This window comes from Neovison vison, chromosome 4, assembly GCF_020171115.1.
Source record: "Neovison vison isolate M4711 chromosome 4, ASM_NN_V1, whole genome shotgun sequence".
NCBI classification, from domain to species: domain Eukaryota; kingdom Metazoa; phylum Chordata; class Mammalia; order Carnivora; family Mustelidae; genus Neogale; species Neogale vison.
The window spans coordinates 87,301,551-87,324,017 of NC_058094.1; the positions used below are offsets into that span (position 1 = coordinate 87,301,551).

At 36.0% G+C, this 22,467-nt stretch overlaps 1 protein-coding gene across 8 annotated transcripts in view; it reads right to left on the reverse strand.

Moving 5' to 3' along the window:
• SPIDR (scaffold protein involved in DNA repair) overlaps positions 1-22,467 on the reverse strand; it is a 693,030-nt gene that overhangs the window by 362,280 nt on the left and 308,283 nt on the right. For all 8 annotated transcript variants that reach the window (XM_044245633.1, XM_044245631.1, XM_044245632.1 and 5 more), the window contains one exon: positions 9,397-9,497. In XM_044245633.1, the coding sequence (XP_044101568.1) occupies positions 9,397-9,497 (101 nt within the window). The remainder of the gene's footprint in view (positions 1-9,396; positions 9,498-22,467) is intronic.

A 22,467-nucleotide genomic window follows, 5' to 3' on the forward strand; every position in this document is an offset into this window, starting at 1 on the left:
ATTCTGCTTTGGACATCAGTAAATGTTACTGCACTTCACTAATTTTACTTGTTTCTTCCCTCCTCCCACCACCACAATCTTTCTCAAATTCAGAGTGAACTTTTCAGAACAAAAATCTCCTAGTGAAAAATAATTTATCTGAAGAACATTTGTTTGTTTGTTTCACTTACCTTTTCCCCCCTACTCTCTTCCTAAGTAATAACAGGTTTTGTCCATCTAAGAATATCCTTAACTATTTCTAGTTTTAAAAACTTAGATAACAAACATATCATGAAAATATTTGTCATGCTCTTACTAAATACAGCCTGAACAAGGCCTGTTCATGTCATGCCATAGGTATATATTTCAGCACCTGCCTGGATCTACCTTCCAACAATTTACCTAGAAGGAGATGGTCTATGATCACAGGCCACTGACAGCCTGATGCAAATCTGGCTCTGCTACCTACTGGCCAGACACAAAGGGCTGTGCCTGTCTACATTCTCTTCATCTTTATTTTTTTATTCTTATTTATTTATTTTTAAAGATTTTATTTATTTGACAGGGAGAGATACAGTGAGAGAGAAAATAGAAGCAGGGGGAGTGGGAGAGGGAGAAGCAGGCTTTTGGCAGAGCAGGGAACCTGAAGTGAGGCTTTGATTCCATGACCCTGGGATCATGACCTGAACCGAAGGTACAGCTCTTAACAGCTGAGCCACCCAGCATCCCTCTTCATCTATAAATAGTATTATAAAGACCTAACTGGAAGGTTATAATGAGGATTAAATGTGCTAGCAAACACATGAAATGCTTTGGACATCACATAATAAAAATGGGCCATCACAAAGCAGTGTTAGAAAACTGTTTCCTTTCAAAGAGAAGAAAAATAGAAAGGTTCCAGAAGAGAAATCTAGGAAATATTTTTCTTCTGCCTCTATTATCATCCATTCTTTCTTCCACAGCCACATTTCAAAATGCATATTTCTAAGGCATCACTTTGGAAGGTGGGCCAGGGATGAGGATGACAAAATAAATAGAGGGGAGTAAAGAAGTTCAAACATCCAGTTATAAAATAGTAAATCATGGAAATGAAAAGTACAGCACAAGGAATATAGTTAGTTAGTTAACAATACAATGTAGTAACACTATATGGTGACAGATTACAACAATACTTATGGTGAACACTGACTAATGTATAGAACTGTCAAATCATTATGTTGTACACCTGAAACTGATATAACATATGTTATTTACACTTCAGTAAATGTTAAGAAAATGCTATCATGGCCTCCAGGCCCTGAGTAGTCAGGCCTCTGGCCCTATCTTCTCTGCCTGTCAACTCACACACCCATCTACACTAGCATTCATACGTAGCACATACACTTCTCTCTGTTCTTTAAACAACCAACCTCAGTCCCTCCTTAATGACCACAAAAACAACAAAAATCAAACCAGCCAAGGAAACAGTGCACATTAATTTACTGAAGTTTGAAGAAGCCTGAGATATGTCTTTTATACTGAAATGTACTCAAAGATACAAACATGGAAAACAAAACTGATTATTAAATGGTGTAAGTGGGAGTTAAAAAGCAGCCCAGAGTTTGAAGTGGCGGGGGGGTGGGAGGTTGGGGTACCAGGTGGTGGGTATTATAGAGGGCACGGCTTGCATGGAGCACTGGGTGTGGTGAAAAAATAATGAATACTGTTTTTCTGAAAATAAATAAATTGGAAAAAAAAAAAAAGCAGCCCAGAAAAGTAAGCTATACATGAGGGAAGAAAAGAAAAAATAAAATCCCCAAAGCAAAGGTGTTAAAGAAATTTTTATGTTATGTTAGAATTATTTACTGAAATATTTGATATTAACATGTAATGTCTTATAAAACTAGACATGCAGTTACTAGAACAACTGGTAATTACTCCCCTGATCATTTATATCAGAAAAAGAAAAACCTATGTTCACTCAAAAACTTGTACACTAATGTTCATAGCACCTTTACTTGTTATAGCACAAATTTGGAAATGATCAAAAGGTCCTTCAGCATGTGCATAGTTAAACAAACTGGTACATCCATATCATGGATTACTATTCCCCAATAAAAGGAAGTTAACTATTGATATATATATATATATATATATATATATATATATTTGGATAAATCTTGAGGGAATTATGCTGAGTGAAAAAAGTCAATCCCGAAAAGTTATACACCATGTTACTCCATTTACATAGCATTTTGAGATGACAGAACTACAAAAATGGTGAGCAGATTAGTGGTGCAAGGTGTTAGAGAGGAGGGTAGGAAAGAGGTGGCTGTGGCTGTAAAAGGGTAACACGAGGTGATGGACTGGTGTGTATCCAGTCTCGTGGTGGGCACCTGAACCTATACATGATAAAAATTACACTGAAAAAAATAAAATAAAAAAATTTTAAAAATTACACAAAGAAAACACACATTTATAGGTAAAATTGGTAGAATTTGAATAAATTCAGTGAATTCTATCCTGGATTCATATCCTGGTTGTGCTACCATAGTATAGTTAGGAGAAATGTCATCATTGGGGGAAAGCATGTGAAGGGCACAGAAAATCATTCTGTATTGTTTCTGACAACCGCATGAGTTACATGTCAATCTACAGGTGTCTCAAAATAAAATGTTTTCAAAAAAGGCAGAGAGATTTGTTGGAGACATTCACTCAAACATTTCAAATCAATAAGGAAGTTCACAACCCTTTTCACTATGGATTAATTAGATAATACTTTTTGAAGGGGAACATAAGAAAGGCCTCAAGTAAATAATTACAATCTACACATTGATTTTGTAAACCTTTACTTCTCATGTCTGAAGGAAATAAAGATAGACCAAGTGAGATATGTTTTACTTAATATCTAACCAAAACCCAAGATGTGGTTCATAAAATTACCACTAATTCCTAGATTTTGAAGTAAACTCATTAGAAGAAGGGAAAGTCAAGCCCAATATATATACCAGTTCAGTCAAAATTAACCTAAGATGATGAGGCGCCTGGATGGCTCAGTCACTCAGCATCTGCCTTTGGCTCAGGTCATGATCTCAGGTCATGATCAAGCACTGCATCGGGTTTCTTGCTCAGTGAGAAGCCTGCTTCTCCTTCTCCCACTCCCCCTGCTAGTGTTCACTGTCTCACTATTAGAGATCTCTCTGTCAAATAAATAAATAAAATCTTAAAAAAAAAAATTAACCTAAGATGAACAATCCATTTCCGTGTGTAAGAAAGAAAATGGAACTCTTGACTTTAGTACCTTATAAATCCAAAGGTACATCCAAACCCTGCAGAAGAGGAGGAAAAGCTGATTTTAGTTGCTTCTGAACTATTAGATCTGGTATGAAAATTGACCTCAGAATAATGTAGTGTTTCTTTATTTTCACATCTATTGACTGTTGACTTTGTCCTTCAGCTGTATGGCTTCCAAGAAGTAATTAGCTTCCATGAAGCCAATTTATTGTTAGCACAAGCTCAATAGTTGAGGTACTACTATTACACTCACTTATGATAAGGAAATTTAGAGGCTCAGAGAGTTTAGATTAACAATATAGATATTTTAATAAATCCACCATTAAATCTCAGCTATTACAAATTTTCACTTTTGGGATTGGGGTAGAAGGAGCAACCTCTATTTAATATTTATAAATTTTTCTTTTTATTTATTTTTTTAATTTACTCAGTATGTAGAAATAAGTAGAAATAAGAAAATAAAAATTTGTAAAGTGAAAGAAAAAGTTTCTGCTACACCACAAAGTAAACAAAACAGTGAAATCTTCTTCCTAATACATGTTTACAATAGTAAGTTATATTAAAAGGAATGAGAAAAATGGGATGATGTATTGTAAGCCAACAAGAAGATCTAATCGACCTGAAAAATAAGAAATTCACCTAGAAGAAAGAAAAAATAAAATCCAAATCTAAAAAATGTTCAGACTTGTAAAAGAAAAATCTATTGAAGCGGTGCCTGGCTGACTCAGTTGGTAGAGTACCTGACTCTAGATCTCAGGGTTAGTTTGAGCCTCAGGTTGCGCATGGAACGTAGTTAAAAAACAAAAGAAAGTTGGGGCCCCTGGGTGGCTCAGTGGGTTAAGCCACTGCCTTCGGCTCAGGTCATGATCTCAGAGTCCTGGGATCGAGTCCCACATCGGGCTCTCTGTTCAGCAGGGAGCCTGCTTCCCTCTCTCTTTCTCTGCCTGCCTCTCTGCCTACTTGTGATTTCTCTCTGTCAAATAAATAAATAAAATCTTTAAAAAAAAAAAACAAAAAAAAACAAAAGAAAGTAAAATCTATTGGAGATAAGCACATTCCTATACCAAAGTAATGGATTCATTGTTGACTCTGTCGTTTTGTTTTATTTTGCTTTTGTCTTTTCTTTATGGCATAATTTATATACCCTCTATCCCCAAATTGTAAGGAAATTATAAGGGACATTCCAGATAAGCTATCTGGTGCTTATGAGCCAAATAAAAGGTCATATTTCTCCCCTTCATTTCAGGCACAGGGTCACACTTATTTGATTTGGTATTTTTCTTATTCCAACTTCCAGAAAACTCTCTCCACTCTATGCTTAACAATTTGGTCAATTCACTGTAATAAAACTGGACAACAATGTAGAATGACTTCTAGTATATATTAACATGAATAATTAAGAAGTCAATCTGCCACCTCCCTTTCCAAATCACAAGATTTTAGGGTATCCTACACAAGATTCATTATTTATAACCTTCAAATTTATGTCCTAAGCTCCTTAAAACAGCACTGTCCCAAGAATGTGATATGGACCTACACAGTGAAAAACTTCTTTTTCCCCAAACAACATAACATGGAATCAGTATTTCTAATTCTGCTTGTTCCTTACTCACTTGCTATTCTTAAATCCTTTCTCTAGCCCAAAAGATCATCTAATGAAGGCCTACACAGATTAATGAATAAGAACATGGACTACAGAGATAACCTCAAACCTGGACTTACTCATCTATACCATATAGTCATTTGACCTACAGCTTTTTTTCTTTTAATTTAATTTATTTATTTGCGGGGGGGGGGACGAGCAGGGGGAACAGTGGAGGGGGAGAGAGAAGCAGTCTCTCTACTGATCTGGGAGCCTGATGTGGGGATAGATCCCAGGACCCTGGGATCATGATCTAAGAAGGCAGATGCTTAACCAACTGAACCACCCAGGTGCCCCAACCTATAGCTTTTTCAGCTGGAAACTAACGAAAGCAAATTGAATCTTAGAGCATTATTTTGCATACTAAATGCTTCAATATGTAGTACACCCTCAGCATTATACCTTGCCATACAGTAAACCTCCAAACATGATACGACAATGAGAAGGACAATGTTGAAGGAGAAAAGAAAACAGAAGCTATTTTTCTCCAATTATTTCTTAGGAATTTATGGTTCAAATAAAGCTTGTCCAAGTCTTCCTCTCCAATAATAAACAGCTATTTACGATATTACAAGCCTATAAAGACGATAAAATTCAGGACAGATACCATACTGGAGATATAGAGTCCAATCTAGGGTATTTGTCTATTCCTCAATGTACAATCAAGAACAAACTGGTAGAGGAGTGAAAAAATTATTTTTATGAGGCAGAATGTGATCACATTCCCACAGAAAGAGCATGGCATAGGCAGTCAGGTCGTTAGGGTTCTAGCCCTGTTTCTTCCTTTAATTTGAATAATCAGAGCAAGTCACTTCCCTCTTCTAGGTCACATACTCTCTCCATCCCCCAAAGAGGAGTTGATACTGTAAGATCTTTAAGAATTAATTCTTTAAGAATTAACATTCTACCTTTTTGTGAGGGAAAGGAAAAAGGGGTGTGGCATGAACACTAATGTAGCATACAGATGGTACTCCCAATGTTCGGCCTTTTAAGTGTGCAGGGGCCAGACTTACAAGGAAAAGCTAGCTATCCTATTTACTCTCTTTGCCATCCTCTTCTTGTCCTCCATTCTTCCCATACTGTATTTTACCATCTTGTGGCTCATTACCCCATCTCAAACTCTCAATACAAAGCTGGTTTATATCATTAAGAAATAAAAGTTGCTTCATTGAAATCTAGTAATTTAAATAATAAATCCCCTCAAAAAGAAATCTAAACTTACTATTCTCTTATATGATTACTTCAAAGGAAGGGAGGGAAAAGCAGAACAAGAACAAAGAGTTAGTTTGAGAACTTAGGTGGCAAAGCCATATTCTAGTTCAAGCAAAACGAAAGAAATTTTTAATGCATAGAACCCCTAACTAATTCAAAATGACACAAAGTTAAACAGAACTAGTTAGAGGTGCAGGTGAATAGACTATAGGAGAAAGTGATCACTCCAAGTCAAGGACATTCATATTTGAGAGGTTAAGTATGTATAATGTAGTATTTATAAATAGGAGAACATGAAAGAGCACTAAAAGGAGATAGCATAATATATTATTAAACCACAAATGGTACATGTTAATTTTTATTAAATATGTCTTAAAAGAAAAAGATCACAAGTTAATCATGGGGCTAGTATAGTGCTATTTATTATATTCTACCTCAACACTAATTAGTTCAAGGAGGGATACATGTCTCAGCAGATCAGTGAAAATCACTTCAGAATTTCTGGTAAAATATTGGAAAAGAAATCATTCTTTATATTGGACTTGAAGTGTGAGCTACCACATGGAAAAGACCTGACAACATTTTGACACCAATATGCCCGAAGCATGAAATCTTGTCCCTGTGGCTTTCACATATAAACACTATTAAATTCTTTCTTGTGCTTGTTCCAGAGTATTACTGACTTCCCTGAGTAATACAACTTGTCGACCTTTACATATGCTCGGCTTTCTGATTGATCAAATGAGTTGTAAATATGATTTTTAAATATAATCCTTGTTTTAAAAAAATGGCAACATACAGAGTAATAAATGTAACAACAGGCTGATCTCTGGCACCATGTAACAAAAAATATATTCTTGGGTCACATGTATCAGGTCATCCTGATACTTATTATAATACTCTAATACAAGAATATGAAAGAGAAAAGAGGGTTGCTAAAAGGTAGCTGGAAATGATTTTTATTTTGTTTTAAGATTTATTTACTTTTTTGAGAGAGAGAGAGAGCACAAGTGAGTAGAAAAGGGTCGGAAGGAGAAAATATCCAAGCAGACTACTGCTGAGTATGGAGTCCAATGTGGTACTGGAGCTCACCACCCTTGAGATCAGGACTTAGGACAAAACCAAGAGTCAGGCACTTGACCAACTAAGCCATTTTATTTTTATTTATTAAAAATGTTTTATTAAAATTCTGCACAGCAAAGGAAACGGTCAAAAAAACAAAGAGGCAACCCACGGAATGGGAGAAGATATTTGCAAATGACAGTACAGACAAAAGGTTGATATCTAGGATCTATAATGAACTCCTCAAACTTAACACACACAAAACAGGCAAACATAAAAAAATGGGCAGAAGATATGAACAGACACTTCTCCAGTGAAGACATACAAATGGCTATCAGACACATGAAAAAGTGTTCATCATCACTAGCCATCAGGGAGATTCAAATTAAAACCACATTGAGATATCACCTTACACCACTTAGAATGGCCAAAATTAGCAAGACAGGAAACAACATGTGTTGGAGGGGATGTGGAGAAAGGGGAACCCTCTTCCACTGTTGGTGGGAATGCAGGTTGGTGCAGCCTCTTTGGAGAACAGTGTGGAGATTCCTCAAGAAATTAAAAATAGAACTTCCCTATGACCCTGCCATTGCACTCCTGGTTATTTACCCCAAAGATACAGATTTAGTTAAGAGAAGGGCCATCTCTACCCCAATGTTTATAGCAGCAATCGCCACGGTCGCCAAACTATGGAAAGAACCAAGATGCCTTCAACAGACGAATGGATAAGGAAGATGTGGTTCATATACACTATGGAGTATTATTCCTCCATCAGAAAGGATGAATACCCAACTTTTCTAGCAACATGGATGGGACTAGAAGAGATTATGCTGAGTGAAATAAGTCAAGCAGAGAGAGTCAATTATCATATGGTTTCACCTATTTGTGGAGCATAACAAATAGCATGGAGGACAAGGGGCGTTAGAGAGGAGAAGGGAATTTGGGTAAATTGGAAGGGGAGGTGAACCATGAGAGACTATGGACTCTGAAAAACAATCTGAGGGGTTTGAAGTGGCGGGGGGGTGGGAGGTTGGGGTGCCAGGTGGTGGGTATTATAGAGGGCACGGCTTGCATGGAGCACTGGGTGTGGTGAAAAAATAATGAATACTGTTTTTCTGAAAATAAATAAATTGGAAAAAAAATTTTAAATGTTTTATTAAAAATAAGATAGGCATACCTATTTTATTTTTATGATTTTAAAATTTTAAGTAATCTCTATACCCAACATGGGCTCAAACTCACAACCCTGAGATCAAGAGTCAGAGCCAGGTACCAGGTGGGAAGTATTTTAAAGATAATAAATAGACCAGAATTTAAAAAGTCTTCCAGAGAAATGCTCAAGAGTTGATAACATACTGGTGGAATATTCGATCTAGTATTCTTGTTCTAATTTGCATGCTAACATTTACCAGACTAACCTTTGAGCCCATTAAAATGCACATGCCAAGGATCCCCATGGAGAGAAAACTATTAATAGATTTGGAATAGATGACCATGCCCACCCACCTCTTCCCCACCTCCTGATGGAGAGACCAATCAGAAGGAAACCATGAAAAAGAACACAGTTTCACCAGAAAGGAAGGTTTTCTAGGTATATGAAATATTTTTAGTATCAAACAATTTGTTAGGAAATAAGGGTTTGTAGTCACTTGTTGGTAGTAGCAACTTTCAAAGTGTATCTTGCAACTCATTAGAAGAGACCCACACTAATTTAGTGAGACTAAGATTATGGTAAAAATAAAAGAGAATGAAGAGTATATCATACCTACTAAGGTTAGTATTGTTTATAAAATGTTTGTTTCAGGATGTGTGTGTGTGTGTGTGTGTGTGTGTGCGCGAGCGCATGTAAGTCATGTGTGAACTGGGAGAAAATATAAGATGTATTTCTTACTAGGGGTTGCGGTCACAAAAGTCTAAAAGCTACTGGCTTTCAGATATAGCAAAAGACATAAAAAAGAAAGACATAATACAGAACCCTCCAAGTCAGATCAATAATAAGTCTTCTATTGAACTGTGAGAAATTCTATACGGAGGGATCAGAAGACCCTATAAAAATGGACTCATCTTTCAGAACAATATCTAAGACCTAAAGGACACCTGGAGAAAAAGAAAACATGGGGAGTTTAATATAATAAACTAATAATGACCAATTTTATATATCTTAATGAAAAATACTTTTAATTGGCACATTCTTTACCCACAGTCTCAGATGTCAGTGCAGACCTTACCTGAAAGTGTCTTTTGGTAAGAAACACATTGATGTCTCCACAAAGAAATGGCAGATCTCTCCCGATTCTGTAGGCCATTTAGTCTTTCTGCTAGCCCGCCTCTGTTTAATGAATTATAATATATTAAGTTAGTTAAAAGAGAAGTTTCAGAATAGTTGGAACATTTATATTTCATACTCTCCCACCAGAGACAAATAGATAAAACAGCAATTCTAACTTATCTGGCATTACATGGTCTTCCTAGTGGTCCAAACCTCCAAGATCAGTAATCTTTCTTAAGATTTCTTAGAAGCTCAGTTTCTTGATTCTTAGAAATACAAGCTACTCTCAGATCAGTGTGACTTCCTTTCAATTCTTTCCTAGTTTATTTATCTCATAAGCATATACTGATCACTTCTTGTTCTACCTAGCAAAGTACTAGATGCCAGGAATGTAAAGAAGGCAATGAGCCAAGCTTTGGGGGAGCCTCACAATCTGCTCATCCCACAATCTGACAAAACATATAAATTAAAGTGTGGTCAGAATTGTAGTCAAGAATAAAACTTCCAAAAAAAAAAAAAAAAGAATAAAACCAGTAAACTGTTGATAGGCAGAACATTAAATAAGAAAATTTGGGTATGGGCTTATTATTTGAACCACAGAGACAACACAGTATTAATCACAAGCACATAGCAAGGATACCAACATTATAAAAATAAAAAAATATTAGAAACTTCCATGTATGGCAGGGAGAGAATTCATAAAATGAACATGCTTCACAAAAACCCTTAACCATCAATGAATAATATGTATATCATACTATTACATATTATTACATTAATATATCAATTATATTATCATACTAATATTTATATACCATACTATATACATTATATATTATAATTATACACTGTTACATAATCATTACATTGTTATATATTATATGATATAATAAATGTAATGTAGTAAGTATATTTTATATTAACATAATACAAGGCTTATATTAACATAATTAAATCATATATAATATGTATATTCATTGATATATATTATAAACACATATAAACAAATATATGCAAACATTTTGGATTCAGGAAACTATCTAGGGTCATAGAAGTCAGCAGCTTCAAACACATCTGTGCTCTCAAGAGAAGTCAGGATCAGTTGTTAACCACCATTATGACCACATGCTACATATTTTATCAGTATATTATCTCATACAATCATGTACCCAGATCATTTCAAACACAGATAATGTACTGAAGATAGACAGGTAAAAGAGATCATTTTATAGATATAATTAGATAATTTTATTCTAATAATATACCTTTATTAAGAAAGAACAGATATCAATAGATACCAAATAGATGATAAAAATCAGAGCTTAGAGAGAGGTTAAGGATATTCTCCAATAGCTAGCTAGATGAAATAAGTTGTTAAAACCAGAAAAGACATCATAATGCCCAGTATTTAAACCTTCAAGAAATAGTAGTCATTGGTGTTACTGATTTTATTATGATTTTTAGTTTGCACCCTATGCTCTTTCCACTGAAATGACTGAAAGATCTTATTTTTTAAAACTTTTTATTTCTATTCAGCGTAACAGTATTCACTGCTTTTGCACCACACCCAATGCTCCATGCAATTCCTGCCCTCTCCAATACCCACCACCTGGTTCCCCCAACTTCCCACCCCCACCCCTTCAAAACCCTTAGATTGTTTTTCAGAGTCCATAGTCTCTCATGGTTCACCTCCCCTTCCAATTTCCCTCAATTCCCTTCTCCTCTCTAACTCCCCTGTCCTCCATGCTATTTGTTACGCTCCACAAATAAGTGAAACCATATGATAATTGACTCTCTCTGCTTGACTGATTTCACTCAGCATCATCTCTTCCAGTCCCGTCCATGTTGCTACAAATGTTGGGTATTCATCCTTTCTGATGGAAGCATAATACTCCATAGTGTATATGGACCACATCTTCCTTATCCATTCATCCACTGAAGGGCATCTCGGTTCTTTCCACAGTTTGGCGACCGTGGCCATTGCTGCTATAAACACTGGGGTACAGATGGCCCTTCTTTTCACGACATCTGTATCTTTGGGGTAAATACCCAGTAGTGCAATTGCAGGGTCATAGGGAAGCTCTATTTTTAATTTCTTGAGGAATCTCCACACTGTTCTCCGAAGAGGCTGCACCAACTTGCATTCCCACCAATGGTGTAAGAGGGTTCCCCTTTCTCCACATCCCCTCCAACACATGTTGTTTCCTGTCTTGCTAATTTTGGCCATTCTAAGTGGTGTAAGGTGGTATCTCAATGTGGTTTTAATTTGAATCTCCCTGATGGCTAATGATGATGAACATTTCTTCACGTGTCTGATAGCCATTTTTTTTCTTAAAGATTTTATTTATTTGAGAGAGAGGTGTGTGTGACCATGAAAGGGGCAAAGGGCAGAAGGAGAAGCCGGCTCCCTAAAGAGCAGAGGGCCTGATGTGGGACTTGATCCTGGGACTCCAGGATCATGACCTGAGCCGAAGGCAGTTGCTTAACCAACTGAGCCACCCAGGTGCACTCTGATAGCCATTTATATGTCTTCATTGGAGAAGTGTCTCCACTTCTGCCCAATTTTCTATATGATTGTTTTTTTTTTGCATGTGTTGAGTTTGAGGAGTTCTTTATAGATCTTGGATATCAACCTTTTGTCTGTACTGTCATTTGCAAATATCTTCTCCCATTCCATGGGTTGCCTCTTTGTTTTGTTGACTGTTTCCTTTGCTGTGCAGAAGCTTTTGATTTTGATGAAGTCCCAAAAGTTCATTTTCACTTTTGTTTCCTTTGCCTTTGGAGACATATCTTGAAAGAAGTTGCTGTGGCTGATATCGAAGAGGTTGAAGCAGTGATCAAAAACCTCCCAAAAAACAAGAGCCCAGGACCTGATGGATTCCCGGGGGAATTCTACCAAACTTTCAAAGAAGTAACACCTATTCTCCTGAAGCTGTTTCAAAAAATTGAAGCAGAAGGAAAATTTCCAGACACTTTCTATAAAGCCAGCATTACCTTGATCCCCAAACCAGGCAAAGACCCTACCAAAAAGGAGAATTTCAGACCAATATCACTGATGAATATGGATGCTAAGATTCTCAACAAGATCCTAGCAAATAGGATCCAACAGCACATTAAAAAGATTATCCACCATGATCAGGTGGGATTCATTCCTGGGCTACAAGGATGGTTGAACATTTGCAAATCAATCAATGTGATAGAACAAATTAATAAGAAAGGAGAGAAGAACCACATGGTCCTCTCAATTGATGCAGATAAAGCATTTGACAAAATTCAGCATCCATTCCTGTTTAAAACGCTTCAAAGTATAGGGATAGAGGGAACAATCCTGAACTTCATCAAATCTATCTATGAAAGACCCACAGCAAATATCATCCTCAATGGGAAAAAGCTTGCAGCCTTCCCATTGAGATCAGGAACAAGACAAGGATGCCCATTCTCACCACTCTTGTTCAACATAGTATTAGAAGTCCTAGCAACAGCAATCAGACAACAAAGAGAAATAAGAGGTATCCAAATTGGCAATGAAGAAGTCAAACTCTCTCTCTTCACAGATTGACATGATTCTTTATATGGAAAACCCAAAAGACTCCACCCCCAAACTACTAGAACTCATACAGCAATTCAGCAACATGGCAGGATACAAAGTCAATGTGCAGAAATCAGTGGCTTTCTTATACACTAACAATGAAAATACAGAAAGATCTTATTTTTATGCATATTATACACATTATCATACTACCTACTTTGTTTTTCTACAGACACTTGTTTTCCTATGGCATATTATTTCTGAATGTGTAGTGTATAAATATATATGTATATATATTTAAAATTCTCATAATCAAAAATTCCAAAGAAGCTCTGCTTCATATATATATGTCTATCTGTATTTCCTACTTTCCTATGGCATATTATTTCTGAATGTGTAGTGTAGAAATATACATACATATGTTTAAAATTCTCATAATCAAAAATTCCCAAGAAGCTCTGCTATATATATATATATATATATATATATATATATACTTAATACATGCATAGCTCTGCTTCATATTATTCTGTTTACTGAAAGTAACTTATTTATATTCATCCTCTAAACAACACTATAAAAGTAAGTACTACTGTCACCCTCATTTTACACATGATAAACTGAGACATTGAGAAATTAAACACCTATGCAAGCTGAGACATGTGATAAGTGGCACACCTGGATGCACACCCAGACCGTCTGGCTCCAGAATTCATAAGCTTAGCCTCAATGAAGTACCTACTGCCTCTTAGACAGTACTACTTAAAAAAGCACTCATAATAGACACAAGAAAAAAAGCAAACCACTGTATTCTTTGTACAATGATCTAGACAGTTTCTTGTCAAATGTTGGTTTTCAATCCTGTGACTGTCAAGAAGAAAAAAAAAAGAGATAAAATGCAATCTGAAAGCAGTATTCGGTTAAGGTCACATCCCAAGTAAACTGTACAATCTCACAAGTAAACAGTAGGAATTATAAGATGAAAAGTAAAAAGATAGAGTAAAAATAAATGCAGAACAGTTCTCAGCAAGTGGAAATGTCTAGAGCCGTAAGATAGAATCAGCATTTGAGCTTGCTTTTAGTCCTTAGGAGCTTTACTGGTAATTCACAGATTATTTCTATTCCAATCTCCCCAAAGAAATTCTCATCAGACGCAACAAAACTTAGGAATGGAAACACCATGACTTCTATTCAACAATCATAATCCTAGTAAAAACCTATACCACATTATTTTTTTAAAAGATTTTATTTATTAATTTGAGAGAGAGAGAGAGAGAGAGAGAGAGAGAGTAAGCGAGAGAGCACAAGCAGGGAGAAGGAGAAGCTGACTCGAAACTGAACAGGGACACTGACCTGGGGCTCCATCTCAGGACACTGAGATCATGACCTGAGCCAAAGGCAAGAGCTTAACTGACCGAATCACCCGGGTGCCCCCTGTACCACATTATTTAAGGGGGGGAAGGAGCGGGGAAAGTCATGCAGGCAGTTTAAGAAGGTTCTGTTTGTATACATGCAAATTAACTTTATTTTTAAAGTTCCATTGAAGTATAATTAACAGATTTACTTAGATACTTAAAGTGTACATTGTAGAGATTTTATATACATTGTAAAAGGATTCTTCCCATGTAGTTAATTAACAAATTCATTACCACACATATTTAACTTCTCTGTGTATGATGAAAACATTAAAACTCTACTCTCTTAGCATATTTTAATTGTGCAACAGTGTTAACATTAGTCACTATGTTTTACTTTATTTTGTTTGTACATTTTGCCAGATGTTTTTTTATTCTTCAATCTAAAAACTATTATAGCTTATCAAAGCTCAAAGGTAGTAGCTATTACTATATTTTACTTTAAATCCTCACAACGTACTCATCTTATACCTAGTACCCTTTTACCACATTCTCCATATATACACTTCTAAGTGATACCAGTACTTACTCTTCTCTGTCTAGTTTACTTTGCGAAACGCCCTGAAGGTCCATCTATGTTGTCACAAACGGCAGGACTCCCCGCTTTCTCATGACTATATAATATTTGTGAGTGTGCGTGTGTGTGTGTGTGTGTATGTACATCACATCTTCCTATCCATTAATCCACTGGCTGAGATTAGATTGTTTCCACATATTAACTAATTTTGAATAATGCTATGACAAACATGGGAATACAAATATTTCTTTGATATCCTGTTTTCATTTCTTATGGATTTATTGTTGAACAGTGAATTGCTGGATCATAAGATAGTTCTTTTTTTTTTTTCTTTAAGAAACCTCCACACTGTTTTTCATAGTGGCTGTACCAATTTACATTCCTACCAATAGTGCACATGGTTTCACTTTTCTTCACATCCCCACCAGCACTTGTTATCACATCTTTTTTCCCCTAAGGATTTATTAATTTATTTTAGAGAGAGTGTATACATGCACACGAGTGGTGGGTGGGACAGAGGGAGAGAAGCAGACTCCCCATGGCACAGAGCCCAAGACAGGGCTTGATCTTATGACCCTGAGGATCATGACCTGAGCCAAAACCAGAGTCAGATGTTCAACGAACTGAGACACCCAGGCACCCATATCTCTTGTCTTTTTGATTATATTCATTCTAACAGGCATGACTGATATCTCATTGAGCTTTGTCTTACATTACCCTGATGATAGTGATTTAGAGCACCTTTTTCACGTACCTGTTGGCCATTTGTATGTCTTCTTTGGATAAGTATCTATTCAATTCCTCTGCCTATTTTTAACTGGATTGTTTTTTGTTTTTTGTTTTTTTTTGCTGAGTTGTAGACGTTCATTATGTATTTTGAATATCAATCTTTTAATAGATATATAACTTGCAAATATTTTCTACTTTTCAGAAGAATGCCTTTTTCATTGTGTTAGTGGTTTTCTTTTTTGGTGCACAAGCTTTTCAGTCTGATGTAGTCCCATGTCTTTATTTTTGCTTTGGTTGACCTTTGCTTTTGGCATCAAATCCAAAAATTCATTGCCAAGATCTATGTCATGGAACATACCCCCATGTCTTCATCTAAGAGTTTAATGGTTTTGGGTCTTAAATTCAAATCTTTAGTATATTTAGCACTAAAGTTCAGTATAACTTTATTCTTTTGCATGTGGTTGTCCAATTCTTTTGCAAGTGGTTGTCCAATTCTCCCAACACCCATTTATTGAAAAGACTGTCCTTTCCCCATTGTATATTCTTGGCTCCTTTGCCACAAAGAAACTGACCATATATACAAGGGTTTATTTCCAGACTCTCCATTATTTTCCACTGAAATATATGTATGTTTTTATACCAGTACCATACTGTTTTGATTACTGCTACTTTGTAATATAGCTTGAAATCAGGAAGTGTGATGCCTCCAGCTTTGTTCTTTCTCCAGATTGTTTTGGCTCTTTAAAGTCTTTTGTGGCTCCATGCAAATTTTAAGATTGTTCTACTCCTGTGAAAAATAAAATTGGAATTTTGATAGGGGTTGACCAAATCTGTAGATTGCTTTGGGCAGTATTAACATACTAACAACATTAATTCTTCCAATCTAGGAGCACATTTATTTTGGTCCTCCTTGATTTCTTTCACCAATGTCTTATACTTTTCAGTGTACAGTACTTTCACCTCCTGGGTGAAATTTCTTCCAAAGTATATATTTTTTAAGATTTTGTTTATTTGAGAGAGTGCATGAGCATGGGGAGGGGCAGGAGGAGAAGGAGAAGGAGAAGCCAGCTCCCTGCTGTGATATAAGCCTGATTTGAGGCTGGATCCCAGGACCTTGAGACCATGACCTGAGCTGACATCAGATGCTTAACCAACTAGGCCATGCAGGTGCCCCTCTCCCTAGGTATTTTAATATTTTGATGCAATTATAAATGTGATTATTTTCTTAATTTCTCTTTTGGATAATGTATATTTTTGTATATTGATTTTGTATCCTGCAACTTCACTGAATTCACTTACTAGTTCTAATAGTTTATTGCTGGAGTCTTTAGGGTTTTCTATACATAATATCATTTAATCTGTGAATAGAGACAGTTTTATTTTTTCCTCTGCAATTTAAATGCCTTTTATTTCTTTTTCTTGCCTAATTGCTTTGGCTAGGTCTTATTTAGTAATCTGTTGAATAAAAGTGACAAGACAGGGCATCACGGTCTTGTTCCTATCTTAGGAGTATCATGCCAGTTGTAGGCTTATTATATGTGCCTTTTTATATTGAGGTACTTTCTCTCTATACTCAAATCACTGTCAATTTTCTTATGAACTGATGCTGATGTTTATCAAAAGCATTTTATGTATTTATTGAGATACATGATTTTTCTACTTCATTTTCTTAATGTGGTTTATATATCACGTTGATTGATTTGTGTAAGTTGAACCATCCTTCATCCTTGGAATCAATCCCAATTGATAATGGTGTATGAACCTTTTTTCAATTTGTTTTAATAAAACTTAATTGGGAACTTTTGGGTCTATGTTGAAGAGAGATATTAGTATATAATTTTCTTGTGGTGTCCTTCCCTGATGTTAGTATCAGAATAATGCTGGCCTCATAAAATGACTTTGGAAACATTGCCTCCTCTTTTATTTTTCGAACACATTTGAGAAGGATTGATAATAGTTCTTATTCAATTGTTAGGTAAAATTTTCCAGTGAAGACATTTGTTTCTGAACTTTTCTTTGTTGGGAGGTTTTTGATTACTAATTCAATATCCTTACAACTAATTCATCTGTTCAGATTTTCTATTTCTTCCTGCTTCAGTCTTGGTAGGCTGTATGTTTCTGTGATTTATCTACTTCTCTTAGGTTGTCCCAATTTGTCAGTGTAAAATTGTTCACAGTAGTCTCTCATAACCCTTAGTATTTCTGTGGTATCATTCATAATGACTCCTCTTGCACAACTATTTTTATTTGAGTCTTTTGTGTTTCTTGGTAAGTCTAGATAAAGATTTTTTAAATTTTTTATCTTTTCCAAAAATCACTTCTTAGTTTCATTGATATTTTCTATTGTCTTTTTAGTCTCTATATCATACACTTCCACTTTGATTTCTATTATTTCCTTCCTTCTACTAACTCTGGGCTTAATTTGTTTCTCTTTTTATGATTCTTTGATGTATAAAGTTACATTGTTTATTTCAGATCTTTTTTCTTACTAAAGGCATTTAAAAATTTTTTTAAAGATTTTATTTATTTATTTGACAAAGAGAGATCACAAGTAGGCAGAGAGACAGGCAGAGAGGGAGTGGGAAGCAGTCTCCCAGCTGAGCAGAGAGCCCGATGCAAGGCTCGATCCCCGAACCCTGAGATCCTGACCTGAGCTGAAGGCAGAGGCTTAACCCCTGAGCCACCCAGGCACCCCCAGGTTTTTAAATTTTTTTTTTAAAGATTTTATTCATTTATTTGAGAGAGAGAGAGAGATCACAAGTAGGCAGAGAGGCAGAGAGAGAGAGGAGGAAGCAAGCTCCCTGGAGAGCAGAGAGCCTGATGCGGGACTCGATCCCAGGACCCTGGGACCATGACTTGAGCTGAAGGCAGAGGCTTTAACCCACTGAGCCACTCAGGCGCCCTTAAATTTTTTTAATTTAAATTCAGTTAGCCAACTTATAGCAGATTAGTTTCAGACATAGTGCTCAAAAATGTATCAGTTATGTAGCACACCTAGAGCTCATCACATCACATGCCCTCTTTAATACCCATCACCCAGTCACCCCACCCTTCTCCAGAGACCCTCCCCTCCACCAACTCTCAGTTTATTTCCTATAGTGAAGAGTCTCTCATGGTTTGTTTCCCTCTCTAATGACTTCCCATTCCCTCCCTTCCTCTATTATCCTCTGTGCTGTTTCTTATATTCCACATATGAGTGCAACCACATAATTATCTTTCCCTGTTTGACTTATTTTGCTCACCATTATACCCTCCACTTCCATCCACGTCAATGTAAATGAGGAGTATTCATTCTTTCCGATGGCTAAGTAATATTCATTGTACGTACATATATCTTCTTTATCCATTCATCTGTCAATGGACATCTTGGCTCTTTCCACAGTTTGGCTATTGTGGACATTGTTCCTATGAACAATGGAGTGCAAGTGCCCCTCTGGATCACTACATTTGTATCTTTGGGGTAAATACCTAGTAGTGCAATTGCTGGGTCACAGGATAGCTCTATTTTTAACTTTTTGAGGAACCTCCATACTGTTTTCAGAGTGGCTGCACCAGTTTGCATTCTGACCAACAGTGTAAGAGGGTTCCTCTTTCTCCACATCCTCACCAACATTTGTTGTTTCCTGTCTTGTTAATTTTAGCCATTCTGATGGGTGAAAGGTGGTATTTCATTGTGGTTTTGATTTGTGTTTCCCTGATGGCAAGTGATGTGGAGTATTTTTTCACGTGTCTGTTGGCCATTTGTATGACTTCTTTGGAGAAATGTGTATTCATGTCTTCTGACCATTTCTTGACTGAATTATTTATTTTTGGGGTTTTAAGTTTTAAGTTCTTTACAGATCTTGGATACTAGCCCTTTATTTGATATGTCATTTGCAAATATCTTCTCCCATTACTACAGGCATTTATCTCTATGAATGTCCCTCTCAGAACTACTTTTATTGCATCCCATCTAGTTCTGGTATATCATATTTCCATTTCCTTTGGTATTGAGATTTTAAAAATTTTTCTTGTGATTTCATTGACCCACTGGTTGTTCAGGAGCATGTTTTTTTAATCTCCATGTATTTGTGAATTTTCCAGTTTTCTTCCTATAACTGATTTCTAGTTTCAAACCATTGTAGTCAGAAAAAATGGCTGATATGATTTCTATCTTCTTATGTTGTTAAGACTTGTTTTGTGGTCTAATATATGATCTACCCTGAAAAATGTTCCAGGTGCTCTTGAGAAGAATGTGTACTTTTCTGTTCTTAGATGTAATGTCCTATAAATGTCTATTAAGTCCATCTGATTTAATGTCTCTAAGTCTGCTGTTTCCTTAATGATTTTTGTCTGGATGATCTAGCTATTGTTGAAAAGTGGGGTGCTGTAGTCCCCTAATAATATTGTATTTCTGCCTTCTTTCAGAAGTTAAATTTGTTTCATATATTTAGATGCCCCTATGTTACGTACATAAGCATTTACAATCATTCTATCCTTTTGATGAATTGATACCTTTGTGACTACATAATGACCATATTTTTATTATAGTTTGTGGCTCTGTCTAATGCTGTCTATTCTAATGTAAGTATAGTATAGCAACCCCTTTAGGTTTCAATTTTTACAGAATATGGTTTTCTATACTTTCACTTTCAGTCCATGTGCTCCTTTAAGGAATGAATGATTTTCTTAGAGGCAGCATATAGTTGGGTCTTATTCTTGTAATCATTCAGCCACTCTATGTTTTCTGATTGGAGGATATAAACCCTTTATATTTAAAAGTAATTGCTGATAGATATGGACTTATTATTGCCATTCTCTTAATTGTTTTCTGCCTTTTTATAATACATCTGTTCCTTCTTTTCCTTGTCTCTTCCATTTTAATTTGAGGATTTCCTATAATAGTCTGTATTGATTCTTTTCCTGTTATCTATTACAGGTTTTTTTTTTTTTTAAGATTTTATTTATTTATTTGAGAGAGAAAAAGAGAGCACAGAGGGAGAGGGAGAAGCAGACTCCCCACTGAGCAGAGAGCCCACTGTGGAGCTTGATCCCAGGACCCTGAGATCATGACCCAACCTGAAGGCAGACACTTAACTGATTGAGCCACCCAGGCACTACCTATTACACGTTTTTACTTTGTGGCTACCATGAGGCTTATATGACATGTTATATTTATAACAGTCCACTGTAACCTATAACAACTTAATTTCAAATGCAGACCAGAGCTCTATATAGTTATTCTCCCCTGCCACAATGTTTTTGATGTCACAAATTGTATCTTTTTATCTTGTTTAGCCATTAACAAATTTTTGTATAGATTTTTGAATACTTTTGTCTTTTAATCTTCACAGTATGTGATTTACCCAACACCATCACATCATTAAAATATTCTGACATTAACTATATATTTACATTTACCAATGAGATTATACTTTCATGTTTTCCAGTTAATCATTAGTGTCCTTTTGTTTTAGCTTGAACAAGTCTCTTTAACACTTCTTGCAAGGCTAAACTAGTGTTGATGAACTCCCTTAGCTTTTGCAGATGTGTAAAATTCAATTTCTCTTTCAGTTCAGAAGGACAACTTTGGTGGGTAGTATATTTCTGGTTGGCAGCTTTTGTTTTCTTTTAGCACACCAAATATATCATGCCACTCCCTGCCTGCTTGCCAAGTTTCTGTTAAAAATCCACTGCTGAAAATCCATGGAGGTTACTGTATACAAAACAAGATGATTTTTTTCTTGCTGCTTTAAAAATTCTCTTCTTGGGATGCCTGGGTGGCTCAGCTGGTTAAGCATCTGTCTGCCTTTGGCTCAGGTCATAATCCCAGGCTCCTGGAATCAAGCCCCACATTGAACTCCTTGCTCAGCAGGGAGCCTGCTTTTCCCTCTGTCTGTCATTCCCCCTGCCTGTACTTTCTATCTCTCTCTAATAAATAAATAAAATCTTTAAAAAAATATCTTCTTTAGCTTTTCATGATTTCATCATGTTTCTTGGTGTGGGTCTCTTGAATTCATCTTATTTATAACTCTGTGGACTTCTTGGATCTAGATGCCCATTTCTTTCCCCAGATTCGGTAAGTTTTCAGCCATTATTTCTTCAATAATCTTTCTACTCCTTTCTGTCTCTCTTCTGGAAAACTATAATGCAAAAATTCACCCACTTGATGGTATCCTTTAAATCCCTTACGGTATCTCCAGTTTTTTCCAATTTTTTCTTTGTTCTCCTGTTTGGATGAATTCCACTGCTTTTTCTTTGAGTTCACTGATCTTTTCTTCCAGCCAATCTAGTTTTTTGAATTTTTCTGTTGTTACTGTATTCTTTTCAGGCTGTGGTTTTTGTTTGGTATATTCTTTTATTTTCATTCTCCTAAAATTCTCACTTTGTTCATGCATTCTTCTCCTGACCATGGTAAACATCTTTATGACTCTTATTTTGAACACTTTGTCAAACAAATGACTTATCTCCATTTATTAAGGTCTGTATCTGGAGTTTTTCCTTGTTCTTTTTTTGGAATGTATTCCTGTTTCTTCATTATCCTTGACACTCTGTTTTGGTTTCTATGCATTAGGTAAAACAGCCATCTCTTCCAGTCTTTATAAAGTGGTCTTGTGTTCAGCCTGTTCAGCCTGCCCTGAGCTTAGTTGTCTACCAAATCTTTGCAGAAGTCAAAGCAGCCTTCTTTGTTCTTAGTAGCTCCCAGTAGTTATGGGTGTCAATAACCGGTCGGTGTGCCAAAGGGCAGGATCTCAGTCAGCACCTAGATATAGGCTGACAGAAAGCTGAACCCTTAGCAGCTTTTAAAGTATGCAAGCATACTTCTTTCAGGAAAAGACTGGCAGCTGGGCATTTTTCTCT